The sequence below is a fragment of the Eleutherodactylus coqui genome, chromosome 5, assembly GCF_035609145.1.
Source record: "Eleutherodactylus coqui strain aEleCoq1 chromosome 5, aEleCoq1.hap1, whole genome shotgun sequence".
NCBI lineage: Eukaryota > Metazoa > Chordata > Amphibia > Anura > Eleutherodactylidae > Eleutherodactylus > Eleutherodactylus coqui.
The window spans coordinates 272,516,589-272,533,486 of record NC_089841.1 but is presented as its reverse complement, the minus strand read 5'-3'; the positions used below and the strand labels follow the sequence as shown (position 1 = coordinate 272,533,486).

The window sequence follows — 16,898 nt, the reverse complement described above, 5'->3', positions numbered from 1 at the left end:
CCTCAGTAGTAATAGTGACCCCCACAGTAGCCCCCAGTAGTAATAATGACACCCCACAGCGGCCTCAGTAGTAATAGTGACACCCACAGCGGCCTCAGTAGTAATAGTGACACCCCACAGCGGCTCGCAGTAGTAATGGTGACACCCCACAGCGGCCCCCAGTACTAATAGTGACACCCCACAGCGGCCTCAGTAGTAATAGTGACACCCCATAGCGGCCTCAGTAGTAACAGTGACACCCCACAGCGGCCTCAGTAGCAATAGTGACCCCCACAGTAGCCCCCAGTAGTAATAGTGACACCCCACAGCGGCCTCAGTAGTAATAGTGACACCCACAGCGGCCCGCAGTAGTAATAGTGACACCCCACAGCGGCCTCAGTAGTAATAGTGACACCCCACAGCGGCCTCAGTAGTAATAGTGACCCCCACAGTAGCCCCCAGTAGTAATAATGACACCCCACAGCGGCCTCAGTAGTAATAGTGACACCCACAGCGGCCCGCAGTAGTAATAATGACACCCCACAGCGGCCTCAGTAGTAATAGTGACACCCACAGCGGCCTCAGTAGTAATAGTGACACCCCACAGCGGCCTCAGTAGTAATAGTGACCCCCACAGTAGCCCCCAGTAGTAATAATGACACCCCACAGCGGCCTCAGTAGTAATAGTGACACCCACAGCGGCCCGCAGTAGTAATAATGACACCCCACAGCGGCCTCAGTAGTAATAGTGACACCCCACAGCGGCCTCAGTAGTAATAGTGACACCCCACAGCGGCCTCAGTAGTAATAGTGACACCCACAGCGGCCTCAGTAGTAATAGTGACACCCCACAGCGGCCTCAGTAGTAATAATGACACCCCACAGCGGCCTCAGTAGTAATAGTGACACCCCACAGCGGCCTCAGTAGTAATAGTGACACCCCACAGCGGCCTCAGTAGTAATAGTGACACCCCACAGCGGCCTCAGTAGTAATAGTGACACCCCACAGCGGCCTCAGTAGTAATAGTGACACCCCACTGCGGCCTCAGTAGTAATAGTGACACCCCACAGCGGCCTCAGTAGTAATAATGACACCCCACAGCGGCCTCAGTAGTAATGGTAACACCCCACAGCGGCCTCAGTAGTAATAGTGACATCCCACAGCGGCCCCCAGTAGTAATAGTGACACCCCACAGCGGCCCGCAGTAGTAATGGTGACACCCCACAGCAGCCCCTAGTAGTAATAGTGACACCCCACAGCAGCCTCAGTAGTAATAGTGACACCCCACAGTGGCCTCAGTAGTGAGTGACACCCCACAGCGGCCTCAGTAGTAACAGTGACCCCCACAGTAGCCCCCAGTAGTAATAATGACACCCCACAGCGGCCTCAGTAGTAATAGTGACACCCACAGCGGCCCACAGTAGTAATAATGACACCCCACAGCGGCCTCAGTAGTAATAGTGACCCCCCCTATATTGGCCCCAGTAGTAATAGTTACATCCCACAGTGGCCTCAGTAGTAATAGTTCCCCCCCTGAGACCCATATACTTACCTCCTCGGTCAGGGGAGGAGGATCCCGGGTGCACACTGACATCACAGAGTGCACCTGGGATCAGCACTGCTGAGTGAATACTGAACAGGTTGTGAGCTGCCACCATGCGTGCCAGCAGGGAGGGCTCTGCGTGCCATAGGTTCGCCACCACTGATATATATATAACTAGCTTACCCGTCGCGCGTTGCTGCGAAGACAGACATACATACATACTTCGTTTTTATATATCTAGTGTAGTAATGCATAAAGGACGGACAGACAGACATTCATTTTTATATATAGATGACATCAGGAAGTGAATTAGATTCCGTACGTAAAATTTGGACGCTAATTCTTTTGCGCATATAATCGAATAATGGAGTTGGGACCCATTAGCTTTTCCTATTTATGACATAATCAATGCTCGTGCCAAATTTCACGTTTCTACGACACCGGAAAGTGAATTAGTGGCAACGATCTACGTGGGGGGGCGTAACTGTCGACGACGCTCGCACACGCGCCATTTATCGTAGCATGAATGTACTATGCCTATAATCTTCCCAGGAGTGTACTCAACAACTTCCCAAAGTTTCATGGCGATCGGATGAATGGTGTAGTAGCGCATAAAGGACAAACAGGCACGCATACAGACATACATTCAATTTTATATATATATAGATGTGCTTCAGGCTGCATTCACACGAACGTATATCGGCTCGGTTTTCACGCCGAGCCGATATACATTGTCCTCGTCTGCAGAGGGGGGAGGATGGAAGAGCCAGGAGCAGGAACTGAGCTCCCGCCCCCTCTCTGCCTCCTCTCCGCCCCCTCTCTGCCTCCTCTCCGCCCCTCTACACTAATTGCAATGGGGGGAGGCAGGGCGGTGCTAAATTCTGAGAATTACTTGGGGGCATTTGGTGGGGCACAAGCGGCCCGGCCTACAATCCTATTTGCCGCAGACGCCCAGCTAGTATCGCCCCTTCTTCTTGGCTGGTGTGAACAGAGCCGCAGAGGCCCTGGGTGCCACGTGACACAACCCTCACAGTCCGCCTTATTCTTGTCCTTCCCGGAACCAAAGGACGTTGGATGATTTTTCTGGGGAAGGTTTTGCAGGGCGGACCGCAGTTCACCGGAAGCGCTCAGGGGGCGTCCTGAGTAAAGATGGCGGCGCTGACAGGTGAGAGGGTCACGGGGGACACGGCGGTGTGCGGCGGCGGCCGCCGGTACACGGGGTGTAACCTCCTTCTGTCTCCGCAGCTCCCTGGCTGTCCCGGCTCTGGCTACTCACCGCTCGGTAAGTGCTCTCCCTGCTGTCATGGGGTGTCTCCAGTATGCAGACCTGACCTCCCCTTCTTGTGTCTCCGCAGCCGCCCGCCCGCCGCGGCGTCCCAGAGAGCCGATGGGATCAGGTAATGACCGCCGTGTGGGGAAGGGGCAGTGCTTGTAGTGGCCCGTGGGGGCGCTGTGCGCTCCTCACATAGGTTGTGATGAGCCCCGGCCTGACCAGGAGGGGGCATCAGTCAGGATTTGGCCCAGGAGCTGACGCTCAGTGTGTCGGGGGAAGGCTGGAGGATAAGAGCCAGTGCTGTTACTATGGAGACGGTGCCGAAACTTCACGTATCTGTCAGTGAAAGGTTTCTAGTTGTACTTCAGTAACCGTAGAAACCTCTGACTAACGGCTGCCCCGCCGGGACCTCCCCTCGGAGGTTCTCGTAGATACCGCTGAAAATACCGGAAGAAGTGATGCGTGCAGCGCCACCGGCCCCCCAAAACTGGGCGGTAGGGGGGCAGACTCCATTCTAGCTGCCGGGATCGGGGGGCGCTGGCTGGCTCCATCCTGTGGCAGTCAGCCACGGGGATTCCCCTCTCCAGGAAAGCAGTATCCCCGGTGAAGGCGGTCTCGGGTTACCATCGCGCTCGCCAACCTGCGTCTTACCCGTGGATAAGCAGCGCCTCCCATCCCTTCTGTGAGGCCCGGTCCTCGTGTGATCCCCATGCTGCGGGGGATGGGAGGGATACCCACTGATCCCACTGGACAACCTGGCATCACACTGGATGTGCCAACCGTGCCACGCGTTACAGGGGTTGTGTTGGTAGAAAAACAATCCTGCCAGACCTCCTGCAGCCCCCCGGGCCGCCTCCCCTCCGGACGGACCCTCTTCTTCCTGTTTGCGCTTAGTGACCGCCCACAGATTGGGGTTTAATGGTGAGTGCCGCTGCAATACTTCTTCCTGTGACGTTGGGCACATCCCTGGCATCCTCCCTCCAGCAGGTCGGTGTACCCGGGCACTGGTGACGTAACCTCACTAGCAAGGAGTGCCGACTCCTCTGCCGCGCTGCTACCAAGCCTGTGCGCGGTCTCTCCACAATAGTACCGCGTTTCCCCGAAAATAAGACAGTGTCTTATATTAATTTTTGTTTAAAAAGGTTTAACTTTTTTACATGTATAGCTGCCTGGACACTATTTAAATTGACTTTTTTAATTAACTGTTAGCAGGGCTTAATTTTGGAGTAGGGCTTATATTTTAAGCATCCTCAAAAAGCCTGAAAAATCATTTTGCATCCTCAAAAATTCTGGAAAATTATGCTATGTCTTATTTTCAGGGGATGTCTTATTTTCAGGGAAACAGGGTATATGAACCCTCGCAAGTGCGTATGCAGCCTCGGCAATAGCCCGATACTCCTTCCTAGGCGGTGAGGCTACGTCACTGGTGCCCGGGTACACTGACCTGCAGGAAGGAGAATGCCAGGGATGTACCCAACATCTCGGGAAGAGGAGGATCCGGCTGGAGGTGACCCGGGGGGCTGCAGGAGGAGATGCTGTTAGAAGATTGACGGGGGAGGAACATGAAAGTACAGAGTTTTTTTTCCCCCCTCTCTAATGACAGAACGCCTTTAAGACCCCTTTAAGGTGCCTTTGAAATCAATGGGTGATGCGTTCTGAGGAATGCGAAAAATGGAACAAACTGCCATTCTTGTTTCCCCCTTGCTGCATCGCTGGTGTGACTTCATTCACGCACTTTTGTGAGTTTCGCAACCCTCCCAACAAACACGGAATGCCCGGCTGCGTGACGTCTGCCTCGCCGAGCTGAAAACACTGCAGCAGCAGACTTTGTGAAAGCCAAGATTTGTGTCGGTCCCAAAACTCTTGGGCCGGACTGTAGTGTCGGCAGGATAACCTGCTGCTCGCCGGGGGTCTGGCTTCTCCCACCGCAGCGATCAGTGAATGGCCGTCCATATGATGTGCCACAGCAAACCCTGCATGCCCACACAAGTGAGGGCGCTCCTCTAGAAGTCTCTGTGCCCTGATGAGCTGCATCTTCAGGCGTTGGCCCACTTCTAAGGAGCCTCTCCATGTTGTCCTGTGAGTGACTTCAACAAGTGGTTGACATTAGTTTGTGGCATGGAGCTGCATTACAGAGCTTCAGTGCAGCTGTTCTCTCCCTTTCCTGCTCATCAGTGTGGCACAGCGCCCGCTGCCCGCTCCAGTAGTCACATCTGTGCCAAGTAACCGGATACATTGTCTTGTTTGTTACAGCCCTTCAGCTGTCCGGCAGAAGAGTAGCGCTGTCAGTGCAGCCAAACCATCAGCGGTAGTCAGCAGCAAAGGAGAGTTTGTCGTCACCAAGCTTGATGACCTGATGAACTGGGCAAGAAGGGTAAGGCTGTGGGATACAAGCATGTGCATGGTGGGTGCTACTATAGTAGCCATAGTCTCCACTTCACTAATCACTACTGGAGCTGCTCAACTTCACCCCACCGGTGCAGCTCCCCATCACGGAGCGCAGCGTTCAGTGTCCTGAATGGCTGACAGCAAGAAGTAGACGGTAGGCATCTCCGCATAATGGTTCCATCACACAGCCAGAGCCTCGTGTACAATGATGTGTAGTCCCTCCCTGCTCCTGATTGGCCGAGAGAGCAGGAAGTCCATTCCAATTGGTCAGTGGGATGCGGCATTGCGTAGATGAATAACCTAGTGACAGCCGTAGACCGTAGGTGTCCCGGCAGACCACCCTTCCCTGATGAGTTACAGTACCTGCCACAGGTAATCACTCCAAAGGCTCAGCACGGTTTACCTCCTGCGTGGCTGAGGGGTGTAGCGGTCATTGTCACACTATTATAGCTCCGCATATAGATAATAACCGCTCATACGTGGAATCTTTATGGACCGTTTCAGTAACGAGGATATTCATCTCCCACTCACAAGGGTGCTGGAATATCCACAGGGTGGGCCATAATGTCTAGTAGATGGGGAATCCCACTAATGTCTAAGGCCGGGGTCCCTCACACTGGTTCACCACTGCGTTATGACCGCTGTGCCATAAGATCAGTGGCGGTTATATAAACATCCATGCTGAAGCCACAGAACATGGCAGCTCGCTGCGCCGTTTATGTAACGCTCGTCCACTTCTCTGCAAGCTATAGAAAGGGCACGGCTGTCTGTGAACCCGGTCGCTGCGGTCTCAGAGAGCAGCCTTGTACTTCCATGCGGATGCAACCCCTTCCTCTCGGGTGGGAGTTGTGGGTACGGTGAGCTGTCGGTCAGCGGGTGAGGCCCTGCTCTCCAGTCTGCCACCGGCCGATGCCCAGTCGGGGTGTAGTCATGTGATAATGATGTACAGACCTGTTAGAACTGTTTACTCTTAACTTCCATCTGATGGATTCTACCTGGAGATCAGCAGGGTAGAAAGATGGAATCCACACAACTTCATAAACGCTGCAGCAGGATGCCTCTTCTTGGGGTTCACCAATGTGGGATGAGCGTGCCCGAATCTGACTGTTGGGGCGCTCTGTAGACGGGGAAGTATTGGTCGGGTCATGTCACTTCTATGTTTTACCTCCAGAGCTCCCTGTGGCCCATGACCTTCGGACTGGCATGTTGCGCTGTGGAGATGATGCACATGGCTGCCCCCCGCTATGACATGGACAGGTTTGGTGTTGTTTTCCGTGCTAGCCCCAGGCAGGCAGATGTCATGATTGTGGCTGGGACTCTCACCAATAAGATGGCTCCGGCGCTGAGAAAGGCAAGTCTTACAATGTACTACAACTCCTATTCTGGCCATTTGCTTTCACAAGACCCAACATAAGAGTATTTTACAACCAGTATATTAAGGAGACCAAGTCTTCTTTTGCCTCTATGTGGTTCGACGTATATTCAGTGCAGACGGACAATCCCTGATGTCACCCGCTAGTATAATGACACCACTATTGGTATCGTTTCCAGGTTTATGATCAGATGCCGGAACCTCGTTATGTAGTCTCCATGGGAAGGTAAGTCTCCTCCTTGCTTACAAGGGCACAAGCTTTATGTAATGTGACTATGATCCCAGTCTTGCCATGAGGGTATGGGCAGGAAAAGCCACGGAGCTTTAGGAGATGCCAGTCTACAGCTGAGGTGGCATTCTGTGTGTCAGGATAATCTACCCACAAGGGCAGCAGCTCATAGACTGGACTTGGGTCTCATTCACAAAGCTGTAGTATGATGCTGCACAGTTCTAGGCCCATAATATCCCAGAATCCATGGCGCCCTTGAGTTGTACCTACAAAAGCATGTAAAGACCACCCCTCGACTGCCACGTGCTCCTCTGCCCTAAGACCTGCTACTTCTCAGTATGGCAGCTGATACTTTGCTGTATGAAAATATTGTTTTGTGCACCTAATAATGTCTCTTCCCAGCTGCGCTAATGGAGGCGGCTACTACCACTACTCGTACTCCGTCGTCAGAGGCTGCGACAGAATTGTCCCCGTTGACATCTATGTTCCAGGTGACTCTTTAGCTGAATGATGTTTAGGCTTAAAGGGGGTCTCCTATTTGTATCTTGTGCCCACACACTGTGGTTAGCCGGGGTCTGCCACTCGGGACCCCGGCTGATCAGGCGCCACCACACACAGCAGATTGCTCTGACCCGTGTGGTGGCCGCTGCTAATAATTGCAGACACAGCTCTCATTAACATTAATGACCTATACAGTCACAACTATGAGCGACAGCCCCTACACAGGGGTCAGTGTGGTAGACCACACTCCAGTAACTTCTTTGGTTTTAGGTCACTGGCTTCTCTATTTGATGGCACCATTTTTTTTTTTCATGCAACTGAGAACCACTCATGTGATTGATTGCATTGGAACTAGAGATGAGCGAACGTACTCGGTAAAGCACTACTCGTCCGAGTAATGTGCTTTATCCGAGTACCTCCCCGCTCGTCCTGAAAGATTCGGGGAGCGCCGTGGAGCGGGAAGCTGCAGGGGAGAGCGGGGAGGAACGGAGGGGAGATCTCTCTCTCCTTCTCTCCCGCCCGCTCTCCCCTGCTCCCCGCCGCAACTCCCCTGTCAGCAGCGGCGCTCCCCGAATCTTTCAGGACGAGCGGGGAGGTACTCGGATAAAGCACATTACTCGGACGAGTAGTGCTTTACCGAGTACGTTCGCTCATCTCTAATTGGACCCCAATGCTTCACACGGCCGCAGTTTTTGTCTGAAGTCTTATCGCAGCTAAATAGTCGCGTAAAAAATGCTCATGTAAACGAGGCCTAAAGGTGGCTGCCGCCTCTTCAGTGTTTACATGCGACTTACAATGCAGTACGTCTTGTAGCTGCGTACTGCGGTGTTGGTCCATTCACTTCTGAGTAGTGCAGCCCCGTCCCACTGAACAGCCGCTACAAATAGTGAAAATCCGCATATAGCCTGCCGTGTGCAGAAAAACCATGCGCTCTCTAGGATAGCAGGGGCGTTTACTTCAAACTGGGGAGTTCCAAGGAATTCACGTATTGTGGTGTACCGCGGCCGCACTCATGTCCCAGAGATCAGTAACGATAAGAACCCGTTAATGAGGTTGCGCCATTTTATTTATTTTAAACACTGCACGTGCTAATCGCCCCGTGTAGATGGCTTGTTTCGTCCACATGATGAAATAGTCTTGCCTCGCACAACCACACGCTGCCATGGAGGTGGTCCAGACTACTTGGAATGGCGGCAGTGTTGACTAAGGTCTCACGTCTGCCAGGACTCCAAGAAAGATCTCTGAAACCGTACAAAGTGCAGTATTTCCAGATGCCGTAGCCCACCACTACAAGAGGCACTAGAGTGTGTAGGTTACTGCATTCCCCCCAAAGTGACTAATTCTCTGTATTTGTAGGCTGCCCTCCGACTGCCGAAGCTCTTCTATATGGGATTCTGCAGCTGCAAAAGAAGATCAAGAGGGAAAAGCGGATCCGGATCTGGTATCGGCAATAAGCGTGGGGGTTATTTATAAGTAGAGATGCCCGCTGTAGGGGCGGACAGATCTGGTGGCACCGTGGGATTTTCTTGATTTGCCAAGAGTGTTTCCTCTGTATGAATGACTGGCTTATCTAACATTAAAGAGGACTGTATCTTTAAGGCCTGGGTGTTTCTGCTCCTTCTTGCACACATCACCATACACCTGGATGACTCTCACACCGATAGCGGGTAGGGCAGGAGCCAGGGAAGCGGACCACCTGCTGGCATCTAGTGCCATTCTGCATGTGCCAACATGGTCATCCTTGCCGTTGGCCGCCGTTCTTCCCGCCGCACATGGATGAGGTTTTCTAATGCCGTACTCTTGCAGGTTCTGCAACAATCAGCAGTGAACCTGAAGATGGCGCCGGTCTGTCCGCGTGTTTCACTGCCCCATACAGTCTGCATCTGTCCTTGGTGCAGAATCTCCCATGAAGACGAGGGCCCCTTTAATTATCGTTACAGTAGAGGCTGACTTTAGTGTTGTAGTTCCCATATCCCCCTCGTTGGTTCACCTGGGATCATTGCTTTACATCACTTATGGACAGTTTATAGAGGATTTCTCCATCCATGGCTGATGTGAGCAGCTCGTTATATGGTGAAGGCTTAGAGTTATTACATTGGCAAGAGGCGGCGAGAAACCCCTTCATGACCAACTAACTCTTCATTACTGCTCTCATTGGGGGGGGCTTGTCTACGGTGGGACATGTTATTTATGGCCAAGTAGAATGTATTGTACAACTTCTTGGGGGAGTGAATTCTGCCTTGTTTTAATGTAACCTCCTCCGGTCGGCAGGATTCCAGCGACACAAAGTTTAGTTCTGTTTCTTGCTATTTTTGTACACAATAAAACAAGATTTGCCTTTGTCTCATTCTAAGAGCCTGAGCCTCTTTCCATCAACGGAGCTGTATCAGGGCTTGCTCTTCTGCAGGATGATCTCCTGGCCTTAATTGATCCAATTTTTGGGAACACTTTTTTTTTTTTTTTTTTAAACCCCCTGAAGGACACGGCCTATCTTAGGCATAAGGACGCAACGATTTTTTTTTTTGGGTGGGGGGAGGGGGGGATTTTCATCTCCACTTATGGCTTTTGAAAACTTTTTATTTTCCCATCGGCACAGCTGCATGAGTGCTTGTTTTTTGTGTGGCGAACTGTGGCTTTTATTGGTCCATCCGGCTTTTTTTTTTTTTTTATCTCTTATTGCCTTTTTTGGGAGGCAGAATAAAAAAAACACTGCCTTTTTCTGCACAGTAAAAAGCAAAAAAAAAATTGTTACAGATACGGTAATGCCAAGGATGTGGGATTTAATTTAAGATTTTTTTTTTTTCTTTTATATACGAAGGGGGGGGGGGGGGGGAGCACTTTTTAACAGTACTTTGTCCTTGTAGTGAACTCTACCATAGCAGCTATGATGACCATGATAAAGCATTGCAGGACTTCTGTCTTGCAATGCCTTATCGCTTGTAATAGCAATGGGCAATGACTGGCATCCTGTTGCCAACCCACTGGCCCTCCGATTACCTCGTGGGGGTCCAATGACATCAGAGGGAGCACCCTCCTTCTGTGAACCCTTTACATGCTGTGATCTACATAGACTTCAGCATGTAAGAGGTGAACAGCAGGGTTGCTGTTGCAGCCAGATGCCGGCTATCTGTGACGGCTGACTCTTGCTGCCGGATGGCGCAGGATCTTTTGATTTCGCAATGCCCACAGGGACATAATGCAACAGGACGTACACTTAAGTACCCTGCTGCCAGGATGTACAATTACTCCCTGTGGCGTTAGATAGTTAACAGTGGCATATTAATAGCAGTCACCATGCAGTATAAATGTTAGTTCTGCAGGCTGGTACAATTGTCAATACCAAGTTTATGTAGTTTCTTTTGCAGAACTTTTTTTTAAATAAAGTACTTTTTTTATTGCTGTAGTTAACGCCCCCCACTGTTTTTCCAGTGCAGTAAAGGGGATGTCTGTTGGTGCAGATTTCTGGCAATACTAATGGTTTATAGTTGTACTGCTTAAAAAAAACAACAATTTCTGGCACTCCTAACTTTGCCCTGTCAACGGGGCTGCAGAAGGGCTTGTTTTTGTAAGGTGACTGTTCCTCCTGGTCCCATTGCGAGGTACACATAATTGAGGACACTGACATAAAAACCCAGCAGTAACTTCAGTGTAAAAACCCATAAAAACCCATCTAAGAACGCAGCATTGCCCATTGTGTTGTGTATACCAGAAGGAAAAAGGGTTTCCTCCTTTGCCCCACTCAGCCTTGTACGTTTTGGTCTTGGGGTATATTGCCATAGCTAGTTAGAAATCCATGGCAGGCCTGGGAGCCCTCAAGATCCCCAGACTACTATAGCCCCCCACAATCGTAGTTAATGAAGGGTTCGGACTGTTATACAGGCATGAAGACCAATTCACCAACACTTGGCTATACTACATAATAAGCTGGGAGTTTACACAATCGGAGCTTTAGAGTGAACAGATTCTGCATTACAGAGGGCTCCTATGAGACCGATGACAAGGGCTAAACATCGAGATTGTATCCCAGGAGCCACCAGGTTACATATCTGGTGACTATAGATGGGAGACTGCAGAGACCCCATTATGGGCCTACAGTGAGGGTAAGGCTCGCTGCACACTTATAGGGAGCGCACCCACCTGCTGAATGGGCTGAACATGGCAGAAGGGTGCATTGGAGTAGCCAGCATACTAGGAGTGTAGTATACATTTAGGACAGTGACAGGGGCAGCTGTATCTCCCTCCGTTACATCTGGCCCTAATTGTACTTTGCATTACAAAAAAAATAGATTATACCTACCCGATAATCGGGTTTCCAGGAGTCTCCACGACAGCACCAATTGAGATTGCCGCCTCCTGATAGGACAGGAACAAACTGAGAGGTTAAAAGCTCCCCTCCCCTCCCCACTTTCCTCAGTGGATTCTAACGAATTGCTGGGGTAGGAGCTTAAATTAAATTCTTTCCCTAACTGGGATTTTTTTTTTTTTTGGGGGGGGGGGGGAATTATACTCTATAATTTCTTTACTATGTTCTTGGGGGGGGGGGGGGGGGGGGGTACGGGTGCTGTCGTGGAGACTCCTGGAAACCCGATTATCGGGTAGGTATAATCCATTTTTTCCCCCAGTCTCCACGACAGCACCAATTGAGATGTACCAACTAAAGTTTATTAGGGTGGGATTGCTGCCGAGAGGACTTTGCGGCCGAAGGCCATGTCCTCGTCCTGCTGCACTTTTACCCTATAATGTTTAATGAACGTGTGGGGATTTTTCCAGACTGCAGCCTTGCATTTCCCTTCGACATCATGACAGCATACATCTGGAGGTTGCTCACCTGCTCACCTGATGGGACAGGAAAAGGCAGAGCATAAAAGAAACCTCCCCTCCACCAAACACTAGTGCTTTTCCTGTCCCTTCAGGACAGCAGCGGCAGAGCTCCAGCGATGCTGTCCCATGCCGGAGGTTCCAGGGCTTACCGGTGAGCGCCGGCATCTCTCCTGGCAGCCCCGGTTGCCCCAGTGGGAAGTACCTCATCTGGGAGCTAACCGGGGACTGCGTGGGCCTGGGTCCAAGTACGGGCTTTCCGGCACCACTGCGGCCGTCATTTAGGCGGCGGCCGCCATCTCTGGGTCCAGGGCCGAGCAGCAGCATTCCTAAAGGGGGCGTGGCCTCGGCGGAGCACTGGGAGTGACGCGGTGACGTCAGACGCTCTGCAAGTGGGCGTGGCCTAGCGCGGCTGGCGCCGGATTTAATTTTTAAAGCTCCTCTGCACCAGGGAAGCAGCTGGTGTTTCTTCACGCCGGGGAATCGATCCCAAGTACAGGAGTTGATCCCACAAGCGCAGGATGTCGGCCAGAGAGGACCCAGAGAATCTCCAAAAAGTAAGTGGTCCAGTGAGGCAACCTACAGACACCTGCACTACATACACTTCCTTACTAACAGAGTTGCCCCTTGTCATTTCAGGACAGGGATACTCAAAAACCTAGGGAGGCTAGGAGGAGTAAAAAGTGTCCAGTGTGCTTGGCCAAACGACTCCTACACCAAAACATTATGTGCCGTTTGTTCTGCAAAAGTTTTGCAGGAGGAAAAATCTTCCCTTATGTCCGAAATTCGGTCGGTCGTCCGGGAAGAAGTTCAGTCCTCCCTCTCGGACCTCCAACCTGGGCCCTCAGGGGTTACACGAAGGTCTGCTCCGGCTGTGTCAGAGTCCGACTCTGACATGGCGGAAGATTTGGAGTTTGATAATCTTGGGGAAGTGTTGCAGGAGGAGAAAAAGTACCTTTTTTCCACCGCTGACATGGATCAACTTTTAAAAGCTGTACGTAGAACCATGCAGGTGGAGGAAGATGTGCAGCAACCCCGCACAGCGCAAGACAATATGTTTGCGGGATTGCTTCCACAACGGACATCTTCGTTTCCTGTAAATGCCACACTAAAACAACTAATCCTGAACGAGTGGGATTGTGTGGATAAGGCTCCGCTAATCCCTAGGGAGTTCAAGGAGCGCCTTTTATTTGCGGGAGACGAGGTGGCGTTTCTGGATGAAATGCCGAAAGTAGATGCGGCTATCGCTATGGTGTCCAGGAAGTCTGGATTACCATTTGAAGATACGTCCCACTTAAAGGACTCCTTGGACAATAAAGTGGACATGACCATGCGTAAGGCCTGGTCCACGTCCAGCCTTATAAAATCCAATATCGCGGCCACTTCTGTGGCTCGCTCCATGGCGGTCTGGCTGGATCAGCTCGTGTCCCTAATTGACCAAAAAGCCTCCAGGGAAGAGTTTGCGAGTGGCATCCCTCTGCTACAGATGGCAACGGGGTTTCTGGCGGATGCCTCTATGGAAACGGTCCGCTTCGGAGCTCGCATGGCAGCCCTATCCAACACCGCCAGAAGGGCAGTCTGGGTAAAGGAGTGGTCGGGGGACTTAACATCCAAAAACAAGCTGTGTACCCTACCCTTTCGGGGCGCACGCATTTTTGGACCGGACCTGGATCGCCTGCTGGAAAAAGGGACTGCCAGCCATCAGACCGCCCAAGAGACCCTTCACTCCACGTCCCTCGTCTACATACGCTGGGAAAGGGAAGACCGGAAGATGGTCTTATCCGAAGGGTGGAAAGGGTAAGACTCTTATTGTTGTCCCTCAGCCCGCATCTTCGTGCCCGATGGGCGGTAGACTGGCTCGTTTTGCCACTAGTTGGCGTAATATAACGACTAACGAGTGGGTGCTACACCTGGTGGCGGAGGGGTACAAGATCGAAGTAGAATCTCGCCCCCTGACAGATTTATTGTAACCTCAATCCGGTCTCCAGGCCTAGAGCAGGCTCTGTTGAGAGGTGTACAGAACCTGCTGGATCTCGGCGCGGTTATCCCCGTCCCCAAGAAGGAACGGGGGAAGGGATTTTATTCCCCCCTTTTTCTGGTTCCCAAACCAGATGCTCCCACCGCACAATAATTAACCTCAAAGAACTGAATAAATTCATTGAGTATAGGAAATTTAAAATGGAGACTATCAGAACTGCAACTCCCTTAATTGCCAGGGATAATGTAATGGCTACAATTGACCTAAAGGATGCTTACTTTCACATCCCTATTTACACCAACTCACAAAAGTTCCTGAGGTTTGCGCTGAGAATGGAAGGGGAAATCTGTCACTTTCAGTTTATTTGCCTCCCATTTGGAATTTCCTCTGCTCCGCAGATTTTTTCCAAGGTGGTGATAGAAATGGTTGCCTTTTTGCGCAATCATGGGATTATCGTCCCCTACTTGGACGACTTCCTGTTGGTGGCAGATTCCCCGACTATTCTGAGGTCACACTTGGGTTCACGCTTCAACTGTTTAAGGACCTGGGTTGGATTATTAATGATCTAAAATCCAACATGGAACCAGAAACCAGGAAAAAATTCCTGGGAGTCATTCTGGATTCCAGTCTCCAAAATTCGTCCCTTCCTCCTCTAAGGAAACAGCTTATTTTAGAGGAATGTTCCACGCTATAAAAAATCTAGAGTAACAGTAAGAGACGCAATGCGGATCCTGGGGCTAATGATTTCGTGTATTGGTGTGGTTCCCTGGGCCCAGTTCCATAGTCGCGGTCTCCAGTCACTAATCCTTCAGAATTGGGACAAGTTACAGTCCTCACTTGACCAGACAATCTCTATTTCTGCTAAAGCCACATCTTCACTCCGCTGGTGGTTGTCATCGGACAAACTTGGACCCTGCAAGAATAATCACAACAGATGCCAGGGCCAAAGGGTGGGGGGCCCACTTTGAAGGCGGTCAAATACAGGGTACTTGGGACGCTCATGAGAGATCTGGTTCATCTAACTTTAGAGAACTTAAAGGGGTTGTCCCGCGCCGAAACTGGTTTTTTTTTTAACCCCCCCCCAACCCCCCCCCCACCACCACCACCGTTCGGCGCGAGACAACCCCGATGCAGGGGTTAAAAAAACAAACCGGGTAGTACTTACCCGAATCCCGGCGGTCCGGCGTCTTCATACTCACCTGCTGAAGATGGCCGCCGGGATCCTCTCTCTCTGTGGACCGCAGGGCTTCTGTGCGGTCCATTGCCGATTCCAGCCTCCTGATTGGCTGGAATCGGCACGTGACGGGGCGGAGCTACACGGAGCCGGCATTCTGCACGAGCGGCCCCATTGAAGACAGCAGAAGACCCGGACTGCGCAAGCGCGTCTAATTTGGCCATTAGACGGCGAAAATTAGACGGCAACCATGGAGACGAGGACGCCAGCAACGGAGCAGGTAAGTGAATAACGTCTTATAACTTCTGTATGGCTCATAATTAATGCACAATGTACATTACAAAGTGCATTAATATGGCCATACAGAAGTGTATAGACCCACTTGCTGCCGCAGGACAACCCCTTTAATGCGGTGTGGAAATCCCTACGTAGCCTGCAATCGCTCTTAGGGATGAAGCATGTGAGGATCTTTTCAGATAATATGACGACAGTGTCACTCATTCGCCACCAGGGTACCACCAGGAATCCTCTACTGCAGCAGTTGGCGGGAAGGATCCTTCAGTAGGCGGAACTCTCACAACCAAGTCACTGTCGACCTTTCACATAAAAGGAGCCGAGAATTCAGCTGCGGACTTTCTAAGCAGGAAGAAAGTGGACCCAGGAGAGTGGGAACTCCATCCCGAGGTGTTCAGCCTGCTTGTGACGAAATGGGGGGTACCAGAAATAGACCTATTTGCGTCAAGCGCAAATACCAAGTGCCGGCTTTTCTTTTCCCGAGGCGCGGAGAAACAGGCCTTGGGCACGGACGCTCTCTCTCACCCCTGGGTTTGGGACTTAGCGTATGCTTTTCCCCCTTTACCATTAATTCCGCTCCTACTAAGGAAATTACTGCGGTCAAGCCTGTCAGTAATTCTGGTAGCACCTTATTGGCCCAAAAGACCTTGGTTTCCCCTCCTGAGATCTCTGTCAGTAGGAGAGCCTTTCCACCTTCCACCAAGACCGGACCTATTGCTGCAGGGCCCTCTTCTTTACCCGGAGGTTCACAAGTTCAGGCTTACGGCCTGGATCTTGAACGGGTAAAATTCTTGGGGAAGGGTCTTTCTCCTAACGTAATTTCCACTATTAGCGAGAGCCTTAAACCCTCGACAAAAAAGATCTATTCCAAAGTCTGGAAAAAATTCTCAGAGTGGATGGGCCAGGACATCCAGCAGTTAGATCAGCCAGACATCCGTAAAATCCTAGATTTTCTCCAGGCGGGCCTGGATAAAGGGTTGAGTCCGAATACCCTCAAAGTCCAAGTTGCGGCTTTGGGGGCATTTTTTGATCTCGCGCTTGCGGAGCACATGTGGATTAGGAGATTTCTTAGAGGGGCAAGTAGATTGCATCCATTTACAAGGCTTACGGCAGCCCCCTGGGATCTGACCATAGTCCTTCAGGCCTTCTGCGATCCCCCATTTGAACCTATTAGAGATCTATCCATCGCCTTGCTGACGTATAAGGTAGCCCTCCTTGTGGAAGTCACATCGGTTAGCCGCGTGGGTGAAATCCAGGCGCTCTCACGAAGGGCCCCATATATGACTATTCACCCAGACAAAATAGTATTTTCTTTAGATCCGTCCTTTCAGCCTAAAGTCTTGTCAGA

General features: G+C 51.2%; 1 protein-coding gene across 1 annotated transcript; it reads left to right on the top strand.

Annotated features, from left to right (window-relative positions):
• The first annotated feature begins 2,464 nt into the window (after positions 1-2,464).
• On the top strand, positions 2,465-8,884 carry NDUFS7 (NADH:ubiquinone oxidoreductase core subunit S7). Its single transcript, XM_066604713.1, has 8 exons — positions 2,465-2,688; positions 2,769-2,805; positions 2,879-2,920; positions 5,050-5,170; positions 6,356-6,535; positions 6,736-6,782; positions 7,188-7,276; positions 8,643-8,884. Exons 1-8 carry the CDS (start codon positions 2,673-2,675, stop codon positions 8,738-8,740), a joined length of 630 nt encoding a protein of 209 aa, XP_066460810.1. The 5' UTR covers positions 2,465-2,672; the 3' UTR covers positions 8,741-8,884.
• Positions 8,885-16,898: the final 8,014 nt, after the last annotated feature.